At 38.1% G+C, this 20541-nt stretch overlaps 1 protein-coding gene across 4 annotated transcripts in view; it reads left to right on the top strand.

Moving 5' to 3' along the window:
• The window catches only part of SCG3 (secretogranin III), a 38109-nt gene that overhangs the window by 6527 nt on the left and 11041 nt on the right, over window positions 1-20541 (top strand). For all 4 annotated transcript variants that reach the window (XM_070469278.1, XM_070469277.1, XM_020869217.2 and 1 more), the window contains exons 5-10: window positions 28-170; window positions 960-1109; window positions 4879-5056; window positions 7535-7651; window positions 12281-12364; window positions 14094-14231. In XM_070469278.1, coding sequence (XP_070325379.1) covers window positions 28-170; window positions 960-1109; window positions 4879-5056; window positions 7535-7651; window positions 12281-12364; window positions 14094-14231 — 810 coding nt within the window. The remainder of the gene's footprint in view (window positions 1-27; window positions 171-959; window positions 1110-4878; window positions 5057-7534; window positions 7652-12280; window positions 12365-14093; window positions 14232-20541) is intronic.

Raw genomic sequence — 20541 nt, 5'->3', positions numbered from 1 at the left:
ATGTGAAGTTGTGATTGCTCTGTCTAGATGATCCAGATGGCCTTCATCAACTTGATGGCACTCCTTTAACTGCTGAAGACATTGTCCAGAAAATTGCTACCAGGATTTATGAGGAAAATGACAGAGGAGTATTTGACAGGATCGTTTCCAAACTGCTGAATCTTGGCCTAGTAAGTCATATGCATGAGAGCAAACCAAATTTGTACAGTTTGGAACATGCTAAGAAGCCAAACCACTTGATTCAAAGAGTCAAATGTTTATAATGTGTCTACTTTATACCAGTCACCATGAGTTTCAAGGACAAGTAAGACTCCATTCTTTCCCTCTAGGAATTTATGGTTTATCAGAGGCACTAGACAAGTACACACATTCTCATACTGCAAGTTGTGTAAGAACCATCAGAATAATTTAGTAATCCAGAAGATGGATTATATCCAGTTAAGCAATAAGGAAAAGATTCAGAGGAGGAGGTGTTTGAAGTGAGTTTAGAAGGGTGGTTAGGATTTAACCAGAAGAAATGTTTTTAAAATGTGTGAGGTGAGAAAGAAAGAAGATGTGCAAAGCCATGTAGTGATTGGGAAGCCCTACACAATCCAATCTGACCCTGCCCATGCCCCGTCTTGATTCTCAGGCACATTAATACAGTCCTGGCAGGCTTTAGGAGGGCGCTAAATTTGCAGGTGTCAACAGTTACCTACTATGACCTGCACCTGAGGGGTGAGAACAACTTGAGGATTGCTTTCTGTGGGTTCCAACAGTAAAGACTGCCTCTTCCCAGGAGTGCTGGGCAGTCACTGTGACAGTCAGTGTGTTACTAGGGGCATAAACAAGGGAGGTTCAGAAGATGGACCAGAACATTCTCTTGTCTTCTAAAAATATGTGTTCAGCTAAAGAGTTTAGTATTTTTAAACCACAAAACTAGAACTAACAGTTATATATATTTTAACTTTTTGTAACAGATTACAGAAAGCCAGGCACACACACTGGAGGATGAAGTTGCAGAGGTTTTACAAAAATTGATCTCTAAGGAAGCCAATAATTATGAAGAGGAACTCAATAAACCAACAAGCAAGACTGAGAGTCAGACTGTAAAAATACCAGGGAAAGTGGTAAGTATATGCAAATACATATGCATCAATTATGTATGTGTGTATATGCATGTGCATGGATATGTGTACTTGCATTTGTATATAATGAATACAATCCTTGTATAATTAATACTTTAGCTGGTGCCAAATAAGATTTGGGGTATGTGACATTTTTAGTCCACTTAAAATATATTGTAATGAAACACCAATGAGTTAAAAGATATAAATGAACTCCACTTTGAACATAATGTAAAAATTCATGTTATATTACATAGTAAAGATTATGTCTTATACCCCAGAGTAAAGTAACACATATTATGTGAAATGGTTATCTCACATACAATTCATATAATCCCAGTGCACTGGATTCAAATGTTTCACAATTCTTGGTATCCAACTTCTGTTCACAGTGGATGTCATCATCTGCCCTCAAACCACCCCCCCAAAAAAACTTGGATTGATCTGATATTTTTCCATACCAGCTTTTTAAAAAGCGTTTTATTTTGTATTAGGGTATAGCTGATGAACAATGTTGTGATAGTTTCAAGTGGGCAGCAAAGGGGCTGCCATACGTATGCATGTATCTATTTTCCCGCAAACTCCGCTCCCAACCAGGCTGCCATATAACATTGAGCAGAGCTATCTGTGCTATATAGTAGGTGCCCATTGGTTATCCATTTTAAATATGGCAGTCCTCACCAACTTTTACATTCCTCAGAGCTAGCTGCCTCATGCTGCCTCTCCATCTACACTGTGTTCTTCTACCTGCTGCTTCCTCTTTCCATTGACTCAGCGGTCTGTGTCATCCTTTACTTAGACTTGCCATTCAGTCATCTTCCATCTCCTTGAACTCCTTACCTCTTCATCTTTTCTTTGGCCTTAGCCAAGCTACTAAAATCATTCACTTCTCCTTGAATTCTTTTAAACTTCTATTTGGAGCCAACCACACGGGGGTATAAGAGAATATCAAACTCCTCACCTCTCCTTTCATTTTCTCCACCAGAGCGCCCACACCCCATGACTCCTCATCCCCTCCAACACCCTAACACAAATACAAGGGAAAACTGGTTTATAGACTTATAGTCCTGTTTTAGGGGAGGCTAGAGAATAGAAATTGGTATGAATTGTTCTGTTTTTATTAGGTAGGTTAAAAGCTCTCCTTTGTTCTCCCTACTTCCAATCTCCACCATCTGTCATCTTTTAAAACAGCTTTGGAAGATCCACCCACCATAAAAAAGTTTTCTAGACTTACCACATAACTCATGGCTTTCACTCAAGCTTACCTGACATAGCAATTTTCTTCCTTCACTCCCATTATGTACTCCTTACTTCTCATCTCTAAAATGTCCACATGCATTAATGAAAACAAAATTATTCTTCCAATAAATATCTATTGAGATACCACCTATGTACCAATCACTGGGGACACAATGCTCATTTAGAAAGGTATAATCCCTGTTTTCATGAAGCTTAAGGTCTAAAGGAAGGGGTAGATGGTCTTCAAATGGTCATGTATTTTAATTCAACTGTGTTAAATGCTATGAGAAAAGAAACATGGTTCTGTAAAACCTCATAAAAAAGGAACCTGTCTTGGACTTAGGTTGGGGAGGCTTCCTGGAGGAGATGACCTGAGCCAAAAGCTGAAGTTAGGCATTAACTAAACAAAATAGGCTTCAGTAATACTTGAACCGTGAACTTCCAGATGTTCAGCTGGTTTTAGAAAAGGCAAAGGAACCAGAGATCAAATTGTCAACATCCACTGGATCATCAAAAAGGCAAGAGAATTTCAGAAAAACATCTATTTCTGCTTTATTGACTACACCAAAGCCTTTGACTGTGTGGATCACAATAAACTATGGAAAATTCTGAAAGAAATGGGAATACCAGACCACCTGACCTGCCTCTTGAGAAACCTATATGCAGGTCAGGAAGCAACAGTTAGAACTGGACATGGAACAACAGACTGGTTCCAAATAGGAAAAGGAGTATGTCACGGCTGTATATTGTCACCCTGCTTATTTAACTTATATGCAGAGTACATCATGAGAAACACTGGACTGGAAGAAGCACAAGCTGGAATCAAGATTGTCAGGAGAAATATCAATAACCTCAGATATGGAGATGACACCACCCTTATGCAGAAAGTGAAGAGGAACTAAAAAGCCTCTTGATGAAAGTGAAAGAGGAGAGTGAAAAAGTTGGTTTAAAGCTCAACATTCAGAAAACTAAGATCATGGCATCTGGTCCCATCACTTCATAGGAAATAGATGGGGAAACAGTGGAAACAGTGGCTGACTTATTTTGGGGGGCTCCAAAATCACTGCAGATGGTGATTGCAGCCATGAAATTAAAAGACACTTACTCCTTTGGAAGGAAAGTTATGACCAACCTAGACAGCATATTAAAAAGCAGAGACATTACTTTGCCAACAAAGGTCTGTCTAATCAAGGCTATGGTTTCTCCAGTGGTCATGTATGGATGTGAGAGTTGGACTGTGAAGAAAGCTGAGCGCCAAAGAATTGATGCTTTTGAACTGTGGTGTTGGAGAAGACTCTTGAGAGTCCCTTGGACTGCAGGGAGATCCAACCAGTCCATCCTAAAGGAGATCAGTCCTGGGTGTTCATTAGAAGGACTGATGCTGAAGCTGAAACTCCAATATTTTGGCCACCTCATGCAAAGAGTTGACTCATTGGAGAAGACCCTGATGCTGGGAGGGATTGGGGGCAGGAGGAGAAAGGGACGACAGAGGATGAGATGATTGAATGGCATCACCAACTTGATGGACATGAGTTTGAGTAAACTCCGGGAGGTGGTAATGGACAGGGAGGCCTGGCATGCTGTGATTCATGGGGTCACAAAGAGTTGGACATGACTGAGCAACTGAACTGAACTGAACCTGAGTAGGAGTTAACAAGAAGTGAACCAGGAGTTAACAATAACTGAATAGGAGTTAACTTGTGAACATGAAAGGCAATATGTAGAGAAGGATGTGTGGAGTACCCAAATAACTGAAACCAGACAGTGTAGCTACTACATATTTTTTAAAAAGATAACCTTGGCTACAACGTGGAAAATGCAGGGATGGGAATACATTGGAAGGTAGTTGTGTACCAGTTAGAAAGGAAGAAGTGAAGGTAGCTTGGACTAGAGTGGGACAGTGAAGAAAGAAATGTACAAATTTGGGATAAACTTAGAAAGTGTGGCCAATAAGGCTATTGATGGATCAAATGTAGGGAAATGAAGAAGAAGAGGCAAGCAAAGTTCTTACATTTCTGTCTAGCTCACTAAGTGGAGAATGGGTCATTAAGATAGGGAACATTGTCTACACATCAGGTCTGGGAAAAAGAATCCTGTGTACCCTACAGACAGGCTTTAAAATGTCACCCAGAAATCTCTAATGTATGATGCTCTGCTAGTATCAGACATTTTGACAGGCTTTCCTGTATCTTGGCACCATCCCTCTTGGTAGATTCTAAAACTCAAAGTTTCTTTCCTTAGTGAAAGGAAATTTTATGAAAAAGCACTCATGAGTATTGGTGAAGGGAAACCTGGCCAGAACAGGAACCTGCCTATTCTCCCTGGAGCAGGATTCAGGGTCTTCATGTAAAGCACCTGTCTCTTAATTTTAATACCCTTCCCATGTGACTTGATGCTCACATGCCCGGAAAAGAGTTTGATCTTGTGAAGGAAGAGGTGTTCGTGCACTTCAAATTCAAGAGTATCACAGAGGAGTGTCCTTTAGTTCTAACAAAATGTTTATTTTGTACTGATCCCCCCCCCCTCAATGGAGACTCCAATGGCAGCAATTCAAGATGCTTTTACTAGTGGAGAAAATGATGAAACAGTATCTAACACCTTAACCTTGACAAATGGCTTGGAAAGGAGAACTAAAACCTACAGTGAAGACAACTTTGAGGAACTCCAGTATTTCCCAAACTTCTATGCACTACTGAAAAGTATTGATTCAGGTAAACATTGTTTTCTGATCATGTGAAACAGAAACAGTAATTCCAGGAAATGTGTGGGTGGGTTTTTTTTCTTCCTGTTTTCAGTTTCTAAATTCAACCATCAATGACATATATTATTGATTTTTTTCAAAAGAAGTGTACTAGTCATGGAAATATTTAGGAAAGGATAATCAGGAAAGGTGGGATTTCTGGATAATTTAATCTTCATGTTAACAGAGGGTTCATTTATTTGTTCAATAAACAGGTATTGAACACATGTTGTGTTCCTGGTATTGGAGTGAACCTTGTACCCGTGTAGGGATGAATCAGAGAGTGTTCCCGGCCTGACCCAATTCAGCCAAAGCTTTTATTGCAAATCTCTTTAAGGTTTTATTTTCCTCCTTCAGTAGAACAGTGTATGGAACATAATTTATTATTTTTAAATGATATAGAATTTTGCTTTTTAGATATTTTCAACTTGTCTTCAAATGAACTGAAGTGAACTAAACATTGGACTAATGAAGGTCAGGAGCTCAAAACACACTTGGGAAATGATTTGCTTTTCTAAAAAATGAAATCCTTAATGTAGTGTTCTCTTTTCTAAGTGCACCAAAATGAGTTGACGGAAGATTTCAGTTCATGTTTATTTTTGGTTAATCTGCAAGGAGGATAATAATGTGCCAATTTTCTGTTGTTATTGTCTAGATAGATGCCCTGTACTGACTTATGGCTTTTCTTCCTCCTGTTTAAAGATTCATCCCCAGACTGAACATTTGTAATAAAGATTTCTGTAATTGTAATGTATTTTCCCAAGAAGTGACCTTAGAGTGAGCTTTCATTTCTGGAGAACATCCTTTTGTCCTTCAGTCCCAGACACTGACCAGATGGCACCCAGCCCCCCTGCTGGTGTCTGCAGGGCTTATGCATCTTGAGGGTCCATTCTGAGCCTCTTGCCCTACTGGTTGGCAGATACCCAGCTCAGAACCTCTGTCATCTTGGTGAGTCACTTCTTGTTAGTGAAGTGCATCAGCATGATACTAAATATTTTTATGGATATGACCTTGAGCAAATAATGTGACTGCTGAAGTTATCGTTTACCTGCACTTCCCAGGACTTCTCTCCCCCATCTCTTCTCCCACCCTCTTTTCTCCCAAGTTTGTGACTATTAAATGGTATTTTTCAGATTCCATCATATGGAATATTTTTTATTTTATGTGCTTTAGTCTTTTCCGTTTCCTTGACCCCATTCCTTCTTGCCTTTATTTTTATAAACTTTGAAATACTTATACTGAGGGCTTTGATACTACCCATCTTTTTCACTCAAGGTCTGATCCAATTGAGAAATAATAAAACAGAAGATGAAAGTATCTTCGATACTGATACAGACTAGGTTGTAGAATGTAGCTTTGTGTGAGAACCAGCAGTGGGCTTGCCTATTCCCTACCCCTCAGTCTACCTCTCAGAACAGCTCCAGTCCTAGAATAGTTGGAGTTTATAAACCAGGCCTGTTTTCCAGGTCCCTGCCTTCCACTGTTGCAAAGCAGTGGAAAGAAGATTCCAAATGCCCAGCAGTCAAGAAATGTAGACTAATGGCTGTTGGCTACCAGCCCCATCTGTGAGAAGGCTGAAAAGTTGGGAGGAAAGGCTAGAAGAAGTATGCAGAGAAAATCCTTCATGGCAGCAAAAAGAGTAGGGAAGCTGTCCTCTAGCAACACAAGTTTACCTTTCTTCAAAAATGGAAATAGATTTTTTTCCTGATTTTAGAATTAATGCAGCCACTGAACTACTATGGAATCACTGGTCACCTTGTTCTATCAAGATACAGAACAGGATGTCAAATATGAAGTTTCCAAGAAACTGTTAACAGTGGTTAGTCTATAGGAAGTTAACCTATAGTGGTTTTGCTCATAGGAAGTGAGTGTTGGGGGGAGGGGGAAGAAGAGAATATTGTGTTCATTGTTTACTTCTGTACCATTGGAATATTTTCACGATTTGTGTATATTCTTTGAAATGAAATTGAGGTTAGAAAGCAATATATACTCATGTTAAAAAATCAACCTTGCATTTAAAAACTAAACATACATGTGTGTTCCTATTTCAAATATTAAGCTTGATTAATGAAAAGAGGTCATCTTGCCCTCAAAAACATATGAGTAGAGAAGGGTTATTGGGTTACCAATCTTCTAACTTTCCTATGAGTTTCTATTATTCCTGGTTGCAAACTATATCATCTACTCTATCAATAAAATATTCTAGATTATGGTAAACTTCTTTGGAAAAGTTATAATTACTCATTTGTGAAAAAATTAAGTATATCAGTACATTGTCCTATATTCCCAGTCAAGACGTGGGCTTTTCATAAATATATTTTAGCTATAAATGGTTTAGCTATAAATGTAGGGAGAACTATTTCAATAAGATGCTGTACTTAATAAATTAACATTAAAAGATGAAACTATATGCCACCATTTAAAAAAATTATTTTGTCCTTTCATATAGAAAAAGAGGCAAAAGAGAAAGAAACCCTGATTACTATCATGAAAACCTTGATTGACTTTGTGAAGATGATGGTAAAATATGGCACCATATCTCCAGAAGAAGGTGTTTCCTATCTTGGTGAGAGTCCCTTCTCTTTTGTTTTCACAGTGGCTAGTTTTCATTGTCCAAAAGTAATGCAAGATTTGGGAATAATTTTACTAACTTGATCATTTATATCAAAATAGCCTGACTCATCTGGGTTACCAGAATTGCCCAGCTTGACAATGTCTACAAATAAAATTAACCTGACGTTTTCAAATCTTTATAGATCCAGTTCAACTACAAACATTTCACCTCTGTTGTATTCTGTTTTACTAGCATTTTCTAATAATTTCCTCAGAGATAAAATTAAAATTTGTCTTTCTTTTTTTCAATTGTGTTCACATGGTTGGGAGTAAACGTCTTGATTTTAACCAGTGGGGTCTGCGTGTGGTGAGGAGGAAGGAGCACTGGATTGGGCAGCAGAAGCTCGGCCTCCTGCTCCCAGCTCTGCCTCAGACCACGTCTGTCATGCTCAGGAGAGCATCCGTCTTTCTGGACCTCAGTCTTGTACCTGTGAGATCAAAGACTCTGTGACCTGTAACAGGGGCTGGTAAACTATTGCTTATGGGCCCAATCTGTCCCATGACCTCTTTTTGTATAGCACACAAACTAAAAATAGCTTTTACATTTTTTTAATGGTTGGAAGAAAGTCAAAAGAAGAATAGTATTTTGAGAAAACTAAACAAAATTCAGACTTGAGCATCTGTAAGTAAAGTTGTACTGGAACAGACTTGTTCCTCTGTTTTAGTGTTGACCATGGGTGCTTTTGTGCTACGGTGACAGAGTTGAGTGGTTGAGATAGAGACTGTGTGGCCCACAAAGTCAAAAATATATACTCTTTGGCCCTTTATAGAAAACGTTTGTCAACCCTTGATTCCTTGAACTTTATAGATAAGTTGAAACAATCTTTGATTCTGCATTCAGGATGTTAAAAGAAGAAAAGAAGAAGAAAAGGCTTTTGTTTTCCTGCTTTGGTTTAGTTAATTAACAAATACCATTCATCTTAGATGTCCTTTGGGCAAGATGAACTCAGGGCCCCTTACTCTGAAAACTGACAGGGGAGGGAGAATTAAATGGAAGAGAAGATATCCTAGAACAGAGTAATCCAGAGTTATTCTGTATAAATGCCATTTTTTCTACATGAAAACTAGTTTTACTTTTTTTTTCTGATTATAAAAAGAATATATTTATCTTTAAAAATAGTCAATGCAAAAAGATGTGAAAAAGACAGTGAAAAATCACTCATAATACTAGCATCCAGGTAACATTCTGATTTATATCCTTTTAGATATTTTTCTGTATGTGTGTACACACATACATACCTGTGTCATTTTTTTTCTTTTATTTTTTTCTAATGGGCTCAAGTTACACACCATGCTTTGTGGCCTACTTTGCTCATTTAACAGTAGATCAAAAACATTGCTTCAAACCAATCACTGTTTCATGTTAATACCAGATGACTCAGAAATTCCACACTTAAGTCATTTATCCTATGAAAATAAATTAGATCTGCCACAAAGTCTTGTGTGCAAGTCAGGTATTTCTACTATTTTTTTTTTTCAATTTTTAAGAATTTATTTTATCTTGGAAATTGTGAACACTGAACTACAGTTTCACAAATTAGCAAGAACACTGATTCTTACCCTTTAAGAGCATAATTTAAACAAATGAAGTATTTTTTTTAATTGGGGTTTAGTTGCTTTACAATGTTGTGTTGGTTTTTACTGCACAGTGAAATGAATCAGCTTTATGTATACATGTATCCTCCTTCCCCGGACCTTGTCTTTTATTTTTATTCCACTATTATTTATAGGTATGCTGTCCAATGTGATAGTCACATATTGCTTTTTAAGTTAACAATAATTAAAATTAAGCAAAATGAAAAATCTAGTTTCTCATTTGCTCTAGACACATTTGAAGGCCACAGATAGCTTGTGGCTACCATATTGAATAGCACAGAAATGAGTATTTCCATCATTGCAGAAAGTTCTATTGGGCAGCACTGGCTTATAGAAACAAAACAATGGAAATAACCTTGTTATCCCATAAGAGGAGACTATCTAAATTATTTATTCTTACTTAGACTAAATTTTATTTGTAATGTTTGTGTTTTTAATAATTGTATGTTTATAAACAACAAATACGGTTCAGAAAGACTAAGGACATAGGGAAATGTTCATGATATAATGTTGGATGCTTAAAGCCATTTAGAACATAACCTTAATTTTGGTGTTAAAAAATGGATATACTGGGAGGGGATTTATGTATACCTATGGCTGATTCATGTTGATGTCTGACAGAAAATCACAAAATTCTGTAAAGCAATTATCCTTTAATAAAAAATAAATAAATTTTTTAAAATGGACATACATAAATTTGGAAAGAATTATACTAAAATATGATCTGGGCAAAATAAGTGGTATTTTTTTCTTTATAATTTTCTTATCATTTTCATGTATAACTTTTACAATCAGAAAATGAGTTGTACTTAAAGAATTTTCTGTCCAAGCATGTTGGATTTTGACCTCCACTGCCATGGAGGTATACTCTCAGACCCCTGGGGTCTCAGATGCAGCGTGGGTAGAAGGGAGAGAATTAACTAACCTCTTCTCCTCCATCGCAGCATGTGACAATGATCAGTGGTCTACACTTCTGTTCTGGTCCCAACAGTATGTGGTGACTACAAAGGTTGCCAGCTGTGGTTGCTATTTCAAAAAAGAAAGCAGAAGGCATCACACGATAGAATATACTGATTTTCATCTCAAAATGGGATGGGGTAGGGTAGAAGGAAGAATTTTCTTGAGGAAAAGTAACACAAATAATGGAATCTGTGTAGACTAATTGTAAAGAAATGCTTGTTTGCACATAGCCCTGTCCTACTAGTGAAATGGATATCTGACTGGTTAAATAAACTGAGTACCAAGGGTATGGATTCAAATCCACTGCTGCCTTGAAATGGTCACAGTCTAGATTCCTATCTGGTAACACCTACAAGATGTTACTCTAAAGAGCAGAATTAGGACAAAGACAAGAATACAGATTTCGGCTTAATAGGAGTAGAGAAATTCTCACCCTTAAGACACTTAACATGACGGAGGTCTTAGCTAACTCTTGGGAGTAATCATTTTGCAGAATATAAGTGTATGAAATCAACAAGTTGTATACTTTAAACTTACACAGTGCTCTATCTTAATGAAAATAAAAATTTTAAGACTAACAATAGAACTAGCTGCCTCATAGTGAGGGCCCCGAGTGACAGAAATCCAACTGTTTGGCTATGCAAAAAGGGAATTTATTTCCTTATGTAACCAAAAAGTCCAAGGGTGGAGGTAGTCTACTACACGTTTGTGAAGCCCACCAAAGTGTGAGAATCCGTTCCTTCTCCGTCTCACTGACTCTCTGAATTTTGATTCATTCCATGTAAGCAACTCCATTATGAAACAAAATGGCTGGCAAAGCCTCAAACTCACATCTTCATGGTATAGCAATCCTCGTGGAAAGAGAGCATCTTTCTCCTAGCATTGAATCTCACTGGCCTGGCTTAAGTCATCTGCTTCTCCTTGAACTAGCCCAAGGGATGGGGGAGGCAGACCTGGGTTATTCATGGATTGTACCTCACCAGGCTCATCTGTCCATGGAATTCTCCAGGCCAGAATACTGGAGTGGGTAGCCATCCCCTTCTCCAGGGAATCTTCCCAGCCCAAGGATTGAACTGGGGTCTGGGCTTCCCTGGTGGCTCAGCTGGTAAAGAATCCCCCTGCAATGCGGGAGACCTGGGTTTGATCCCTGAGTTTGGAAGATCCCCTGGAGAAGCAAAAGGCTACCCACTCCAGTATTCTGGCCTGGAGAATTCCATGGACTGTATAGTCCATGGGGTCACCAATAGTCGGACACGACTGAGCAACTTTCACTTTCTCCCACATTGCAGGTAGATTCCTTACCATCTGAGCCACCAGGGAAGCCCATTCAGCCACCACTGGAGCCAAATATACTGAGAGTGGGAAAGCTGTGGGCTTTCCAAAGGAAAATCAAGATGTAGTTACCAGGAGGCATTGAGTAGACCAAAACCACAGGTGTTCATTATAGTCCCAACCCTGGATGTGTTCTAGCACTGGCCAGAAATGTGGAAGAAACTTCTGCAACTGACTGACTAGGATGCTGAACTTGAGGACCTCTAATTGTATGCCTTTCCATCCTGAGAGTCAATGATTTCTAGAACTATAATCCATATCAAAGCATCTTACTAGCAGTGTTTTGCTTTTTTGTTTCATTTTGGTTTGGGCTGCACTGGGTCGTCTTTGCTCTGTGCAGGCTTTCTCTGGTTGTGATGAGAAGAGGCTACTCTTCACTGTGGGGTGTGGGCTTCTCGTTGTGCTGGCTTCTGTTGGTGCAGAGCTCAGGCTCTAGACAAAGAACTCAGTTGCTGTGATGTATGAGCTTAGTTGCTCCTTGTTTGTGGAATCTTCCCCGACCAGGGATTGAACCTGTGTCCCCTGTATCGGCAGGCTGATTCTTATCCACTGTACCACCAGAGAAGTCAACTAGCATTGTTAATATTGTGGAATTGCTATTGTGATATTTCGGGTGAGATTTAAACATTTTTAGTAGAATTTTGAAATCATCTTTCAAGACATAACATTTTATTTCTTCTCCTCCCTCTTCCAGAAAACCTGGATGAAACAATTGCTCTTCAGACCAAGAATAAACTAGAAAAAAATGTTACTGACAATAAGAGCAAACTTTTCCCAGGTATGATTTTACTATTTATTTTCCAGCTTTTAGCAAAATAACCCTTTTGAGGGGTAAATCATAAATGTCAGTAAATATTGGTAAAGAACTACAGATTTCAAAAAGTGTGAACATCTGAAATCCAGCCAAAGGGTTAAGTAGCTATAACCTTGGCCAGTTTCACTACAGAATCTGATCCCAAGAAGCACTGAAATGAAATGAAGGCTTTACTGAAGATTTTTAGGTGGTGGTTTGTTGGTAAAGATGAGAACTGTGTCACAAGTTAAACAATCCTTTCTAAAATTCTCCTTTAGGTACCTTTTTCTCTGCCCAGATCACCAGCACCCAGACCACTGTCCCTGACCCTCTGTCCCCTCTCTGCTCTTCCCTTCCTTGCTGTCCACTGCTCTCTCCTCTGGGACAGTCTGTGCCCTGTGTGGTATGACTTATGCCCTTGTCTCAGTTTCTTCACCCCTACATCTCCACCCATCACCCTGATTAGCATGTCTAATGCCATGGAGTAGCCTTTCAGGGATGCAAGATGGGCAAAAAGAGAAAAGACTGCAAACTCTTATACTTTAATTTTGTGTCCCTACCACAGAGGTTATGTACATATATTTGATAGAATACATACCCCTTTAAAATGATGTTTTCAAGCAGTTTTTAGTAACCTGGAAACATTGTTCCATAATGATGCTAATGACAAAAGCAAGGAACAAAATTGTACAACTAGGAAAAAATTATGCATCAAATATATATATATATATATATACACACACACACACGCACACTCCACACCACAAAACTAGTAGTGGATATTTTACAAAATAAGACAATAACTGATTTCATTTTTCCTATTTTTCTGTAGTAATAAACCTTTTATTGAAAAAAAAAAAGCTTATCATTAGACTGCTTGATGTTCCCTAGTTTACTGATCACAGCAATGCATTACAGTTGTTTTCAAGGGGTTACTTACTTCATGGTTTGATTCTTTAATTCAATATAACATTTTTAAAAAGAAATAGAGAGTTTTTTTGGCCATGTTGTGTGACCAAATTGTGGGGATACTAATTCCTCAATTAGAAATCAAATATTTGTCCCCTGCAGTGGAAGCATACGGTCTTAACCATTAGATCACCAGGGAAATCCAACAAATACAGTTATTTTAAGTGAGAAATGAGCAAGGATTATTATTGACAGCAAGGGTCCAATTCTCTTCTTTGTGTTAGGGTGACCAGGGGTAAGGAAGTGTGAAGAAAGAGGCAGGAGAGAAGTCCAGCCACAGCCCCAAACCCTTATATGTTATTCTAACACACTGTTCTTCAAAAATAACATTGAGGAGAGATGGGGCAACTACAGTTATTTTCATTTGAAATCAAGGCTCAATACTTTGGAAACTGACATATCTCACTTGAGTATCTTTGTTGATTAAAATAAGGAGAATAACACACTGTGGTAGAATGAAAAAAACACAACCAGAATCCAGAAAACTGGGAGTGAGGGAGTTGGCCCAGCTCTTCTGCCAACTCAGTGGCTTAGCACATCCCTTCGGCACATCTCTTCCCTCTTTGGGCCTCAGTTTCCTCTTCTGTCAAATGGGGAGTGGGAGGAGTCAGACTAGGTAATCAGTAAGATCCTTCCAGCTCAAAAAATGGTCTGACCTCAAACTATACTATTTCAATAAAATTCATTTCTACACTGGGAATTAATACATGAAATAGGGTTATAACAGTGTACAATCTGATTACAGGGCCATCAGAGAAGAGTCATGAAGAAACAGACAGTACCAAGGAAGAAGCTGCTAAGATGGAAAAGGAATATGGAACCTTGAAGGATTCCACAAAAGATGATGACCCCAACCCAAGAGGAAAGACAGATGAGCCCAAAGGTATGAAATTGACAGCTCTATGTTAACCATTAAATTGGGGCAGCAAAAACTTTCACTTGAAGGTTGATCTGAAAGGCAAAGTCCCACCAAGTCTGAGAAATTAGCACCATCTGTATAGAAAAGATTCAGCATGTGGTACTTTATTTGAATAGAAATCCTTTTTAATGGCCTTGAGTCTTCTGGGATGGCAAATTGGTTTCATCTTTTGATGGTCGTTAGTGTCCAGTGGGCTTCTATGCTTGGGGAGAAACATTCATGACCATTTGTGCGTTGTTCAATGTCTAGTTTCTGAACTTATTAATTAAGCAATTTTTATTTAAACATAATTGACACTCCTCTAAATAGTCATATACTACTTATTCAACAAAGTCATCAAAATTTACGGATTTAACAAAGCAGATTTGCTTAATCATTTATAGTGATTGCAACCTGAAACTTTCAAAAACTTGATGAACAATAAATCAAATATATCAAATTTCCTTAAATAACTTAAATACTTAAAAAAAGAAAAAAAAGCACTACACTAAACTAGCTCAATAATTATAAAACCTGTTTTTATCCTTATTCTTACACATTCCTGGGGTTCAGTTTTTACTCAGCTTTAGTAAGTCTATATAATCTTCTTAGGTTTTGAGACACATTACCATACCCTCAAAGAAAGATACTCTGTTAAGTTGCAAGTTCAAAATCATTAACCCTCAGATTTCATGTAATCATGTGGAATCTGGATGCATAGTCCAGTGTTTTGAGCCCGTTTAATTACCAAGTGTGCTGGTTATATCATGGAAAATTTAAATCTGTTTCTCAGATATTCTTTTTCTGAAACTCAGTGTCTTTACCAGAAGTTGTGAACAGATGGCTTAAACCTACTTTTTTTTTTTGTCATTATGATATATTGAACTCTTTGGTATAATTGGAACCTTATTTCTATCTTATCTGTATCTTATTAGTAGGGTCATCTAGAGGTTTCATTCCCTGGAAGCTGAGGGAATAGAGCTGGATCATTGCTCTATTGGGGGGAGATGGTAGCGAGTATGACATTCAACTATTTTATCATCTGGAAACACAAACTTGGGGGCCCTTTTCATTGTTTAGTACATGTAATCATTAGTGACAATGAACTGACAGACTTTGCTTATTTCTTGCTATAATGTAAGGCCACAAAAGCTGATCATGTTCATGATATAGCTCTTTTTTAAAAACTTTTTATTTTGTATTGGGATATAGCCAATTAGCAATGTTGTGATCCTTTCAAGTGAACAGCGAAGGGACTCAGTCATATACATTTGCTGTTGTTCAGTCACTAAGTTGTGTCCAACTCTTTGCGACCCCATGAACTGCAGCACTCCAGGCTTTTCTGTCCTTCACTAACTCCCAGTTTGCTCAAACTCATGTCCATTGAGTCAGTGATGCCATCCAACCATCTCTTAGCTCTTAATTTTGAAGAGACTGACCCACATACAAGTTCCCAACCTTTCCTGCTCACACAGATAGAAACAGGTTCACATTCATACTTGTTAACAGACCCATGCTTAAAATATCTGTGTATTAAAAAGAAAAGAAACTAGCTATTTATTACTTTGTAACTTAATTGACAGCAATAAAAGTATAAACTCTCTCTCTTATATTAAGAAATTAAAAGATTATACTACTTTCTTTGTTAATGTCCATGCATGCATGCCAAGTCTCTTCAGTCGTGTCCGACTCTTTGAGACCCTATGGACTGTAGCCCACCAGTCCCCTCTTTGTTAATATTTTATATTAAGTTTTTCCATTTGCGTAAGTTGTTCCAGTTGATGATAATGGTGATGATGATGACTTTTCTGTTTAAATTGGTTCCAAGTTCCTCCTTTGTCCCTTTTGCACTGTATCCAGTGGTTTTTAAAGCATCTATGCTCTCTGGCAACAAAAGCCTTTTTTTTTTTTAATTGAAATATAGTAATTTACAATGTTGTGTTAGTTTTAGGTGTATAGCAAAATATGTATGTATATTCTTTTCAGATTCTTTTCCATTATAGGTTATTACAAGATAATGACTATAGTTCCCTGTGATATACAGTAGGTCTGCATTGTTTGCTTATACATATTAATAGCAGTGGGGGCTTCCCTGATGGCTCAGTGGTAAAGAATCTACCTGGCAATGCAGAAGACTTGGGTTTGATCCCTGGGTCAGGAAGATCCCCTGGAGAAGGAAATGGAAACCCACTCCAATGTTCTTGTCTGGAAATCCCATTGGGCAGAGGAGCCTGGTGGGCTACAATCCATGAGGTCACAAAGAGTCAGACATAACTTACTACTAAACAACAATAGCAACAAATATAGTAGTGTATATCTGTTAATCACAAATTCCTAAACAGGCTATTCTCGACCTACTCTGAATTTTCCTGCCCCAAGAGTTGAAATCAATTCTCCTTCAAAGAATTCTGGTTCCTTTATATAGAAAATATAGAAAATTAAACCTAAGTTATACAGGTTCAAATGAGTGGTAATGTTGGCCAACGGTACTGCTTGTATTTTAGTTGCTGGGACTTTTTAAGACAGGGCCAAAAAAGAACTTTTTCTTAATATATGAAGTTCATGTTGATCTTTCCTATCTCATGAAGTTTTAGATTATTATACCTTTCTTCTCTCTAGGCTGGATTTCATAGACCATCACAAGTTTCTTCTACATTGCCATAGCTGACATGTCAACTCTAATTGTTTGGTAATAGCCTATGTTGGGAAAGGTTATGAGGCTGCATCTGGACTCAGGAAGAAAGAATGTTGCAATGATTGATTAATAGTGTTTATCATGGGCATGGAAAGGGGGAATTGGTAATATATGTGTTACATTTGGTGAGCAGTCATGCTGCCTTGATACTTCCACACAACCCTAGGTCCACTTTGGATGAGTGGTAAACTTTTTAAAATAGTTTTTTAATTTGCCATCCTAGCATTTTTTTTTTTTTTTTAGGAAATAGAAAGATGGCTTTGTCAGCCAGGGGAAGGGATAACACAGTAGGCTCGTACCTTAAGAATTGTGCCCCTGCTCCATGAGGGGCCTGGGGGATCATATAGACGGGGCTTGCAATCAGGGGTAGGAGCTAAAGAACAAAGGTGTAAGGATCTTATATTCTTCTTCCTCTTGCTTTATTTAAAAAAGTCATAGGCTGGCATCTAGTAGCCTGGCCATCCTAGCATTTTTGAGTGTACAGTTCAGTGGCATTAAGTTCATTCATATTTCTGTGCTATGATCACATCATCCATTTCCAGAACTCTTTTCATCTTGCAAAACTGAAATTCTATACTCATTGAATAGTAACTCCCCATTCCCTCTGCCTCTCCAGCCCCTGGCAACCACCGCTGTATGTTCTGTCTCAATGAGTTTGACTACTGTAGTTACTTCAGATAAGTGGAATCATGCTGTGTTTGTTCTTTTGCCACCAGCTTATTTCACTTAACATAATGTTCTCAAGCTTCGTCTATGTTGTAACATGTGTCAGAATTTCCTTCTTTTATCAGGCTGAGTAATATTTCATTGAAGGTATATACTAAACTTTAGCTACTTTATCCAGCTATTTGTCTATGGACACTTGTGTTGCTTCCACCTTTTGGCCATTGTAAACAATGCCTGATGGGTATACAAATATCTCAAGACTCAAAAATCTTTAATTTGGGTAGGGGGAATATTCCTAGAAATGGAATTATTAAGTCATATGCTTCCCTGGTGGCTCAGATGGTAAAGAATCTGCCTGCAATGCAGGAGACCCTAGTTCTATCCCTGGGTTGGGAAGATCTCCTGGAGAAGGCAATGGCTATCCACTCCAGTATTCTTGCCTGGAGAATTCCATGAAGAGAGGAGCCTGGTAAGTTATAAGTAAGTCCATGGGGTTGCAAAGAGTCAGAGATAACTGAGCATACACATAATTCTATTTTTAATTTTTTGAGAAACCACTGTTTTCCATAGTGGTTTCACCCTTTTACATTCCCACCAACAGTGTACAAAGGTTTCAATTTCACCACTTCCTCACCAACACTTTTATTCTCTGGGTTGGTTTGTTTGTTTTGTTTTTATGGTAGCCATCCGAATGGATGTGTGGTGGAGGATGAGTGGTGAACTTTTGAAGGATAGCTAACCAGGAAAAGAATGGTCCTGTGGCATGAGCTAGAGAGCTAGGAATATTGGGCAGCACAGAGGACTCCAGCTCAGAGTGCCTGAATCATGTCCTCTGGGAGCAGCCCACGTGTGATGCCTGTCCCCTAGAACACCATGTGCCATCATCTAGGAATCACGCTCATTGCTTAGGGCAACACTTTATATTGCTGTGCAAACTCTAGGAATGGGTTTTCCCAAGTCTCTTTGCTTGTTTTAAGAAAGCATTATGTAAAAAAGGAATATGCAGGAGTTGATTCTTGGTAGCTCACTACTTCCTATTTAGGATGTAAGTGTTTGGAGACTAATGATGAGATTAGATTTCTCATTAGGATTTCCATTAGGTAAAAATGCGGAGAGAGAAGGTTAAAACTCCATGCATTTAGTGTTGAACCCTTGTAATGGGCTCTCTTGAAACATTAAGAAAAGAGTAGCGATTCAGGGCTAAAATTAATCCCACACTCACCCCCCGCTCCATTATTTAGAGACTTAATTTATTCATGCTATCCTCTTTACTCTGGAATAAGAAAAACTGATTCTAGTACAGTTTAGAGAACACCAAACTGAGCTTAAGCCACAGGCCAACATTTCTTGGGTAAAATGCAATTAATGCCCGAAAGGACATATTATGACATACATCTTTGTATTGTGTTGTATTATGACATACAACTTTGTATTCATAGTTGCTTTATTTGTACTTTTGTCTCAAAGGCTACTTTTCTTCTCTGATATAAAACTCAGTGAGAAAACACCTGTTGTGTCTAGGCTGAAATAAAAGAATTCATGTGGGCGAAGGCAGGGTTGGCTGGATTTCCTGAGACATTTATTCAGTAATAAACATTTATTCCAATAGCAGCCTTGGCACTAAGCTCAGAAAGCTGCAGAAGGAATTTAAGGACCAATGCCTGCCTTTGAGGACACAAGATAGCTCTGAAATGACCTAAGAATAGCTCTTAAGTCATATGTAGGCAAGTACAATGTAAGTCACATATGTATCTCCCTTATTGTGAGTCAGAAGTATATACAATAGGCTCTCTTCAGAGAGAAAGCTGGAGGACTTACAGAGCAGAACAAGAAATGAGGTAATGGCTCAGCTAAAACCACTTAAGGAAATAATTAGAAACAGGACACATTGGCAGGAAAATCTTTAGGGAGTCTGTTTTGGTCTTGTGACATGGGGTGATGGCTCCATCTAACCACAGCAAATATTGATTAACCATGCCAAGTGTATGCTGGGGCCTGTGAGGAAAGGGAATAATACCAAAACAACAAAAATAGCATACATTTATATCACTCTTCAACTTATAAAGAAGTTCACATGCATCGCACTTCAGGTTTAATGCAAAAAGTCCTATTTAATTGCCAGTGATGGAACATCATATATTCATCTTTATAAATATTGTAGCCTATTCAAACTCTTGCTTTCTACAGGGACTCACACTAAGAATAATATTTTAAGATATTGATTTCTAGTTGATGAAGTTATTTGAATGATCTAATCATTATTCCTAAATATAGGGAAATGCCGGTGAAATCAAATTTACTCCAATTTCAGCCATATCTATAAAGATGCCTAATGTTTCAATTAAATTGCTCTCTGGAGACCGAAGAACTTTGAAAGTTTATTCCATGATCTAAGTGTGGTTCTTTTTGCCAGTTTGATGTTTAGTCTTTCACTTTTGCTCTATGAGTCACTGAAAATCTTTGTTTTGAATCATCCAAGGGGTGAAATAAGCATTACCATACCCATAAACTCATTCCAGTGCTATCATTTGTCAATTTTATGGCTAGATAATAGAATTAAATTGAAAAAGATGATCTCTAAGATAACTTTCCCCTAAGTATCCTATCACTTCCCTATCTTCTTTACAGAAGCCAAAAAAGAGAAAGCAGCTTATTTAATTAATAAATTGATAATAAAGTCAACTAACTCATGGGAATGCTTTTATTTTTAAAGCAACATAAGAGGAGAAAATTCATGCCTTTATGCAAGCCCCAAGGCATTCTGTTAGGAAGGTCCAAAAATAGTGAAGCTGTCTTCTCCCAGTGAGTCAACAAATGTGCCAGGACCTCAGGCAGGCCAGAGACCTACCACCAACACAAGATTGTGCAGGAAAGCAAAGGAGAATTTCTCCCCATGTGTAGAAACCACGGGTCTTCTTTTCAGAATTTACTCCT

Source organism: Odocoileus virginianus, chromosome 6 (assembly GCF_023699985.2).
Source record: "Odocoileus virginianus isolate 20LAN1187 ecotype Illinois chromosome 6, Ovbor_1.2, whole genome shotgun sequence".
Taxonomy (NCBI): domain Eukaryota; kingdom Metazoa; phylum Chordata; class Mammalia; order Artiodactyla; family Cervidae; genus Odocoileus; species Odocoileus virginianus.
Note: the sequence above shows the minus strand (reverse complement) of the source record. Positions and strands in the feature narration are given on the sequence as shown.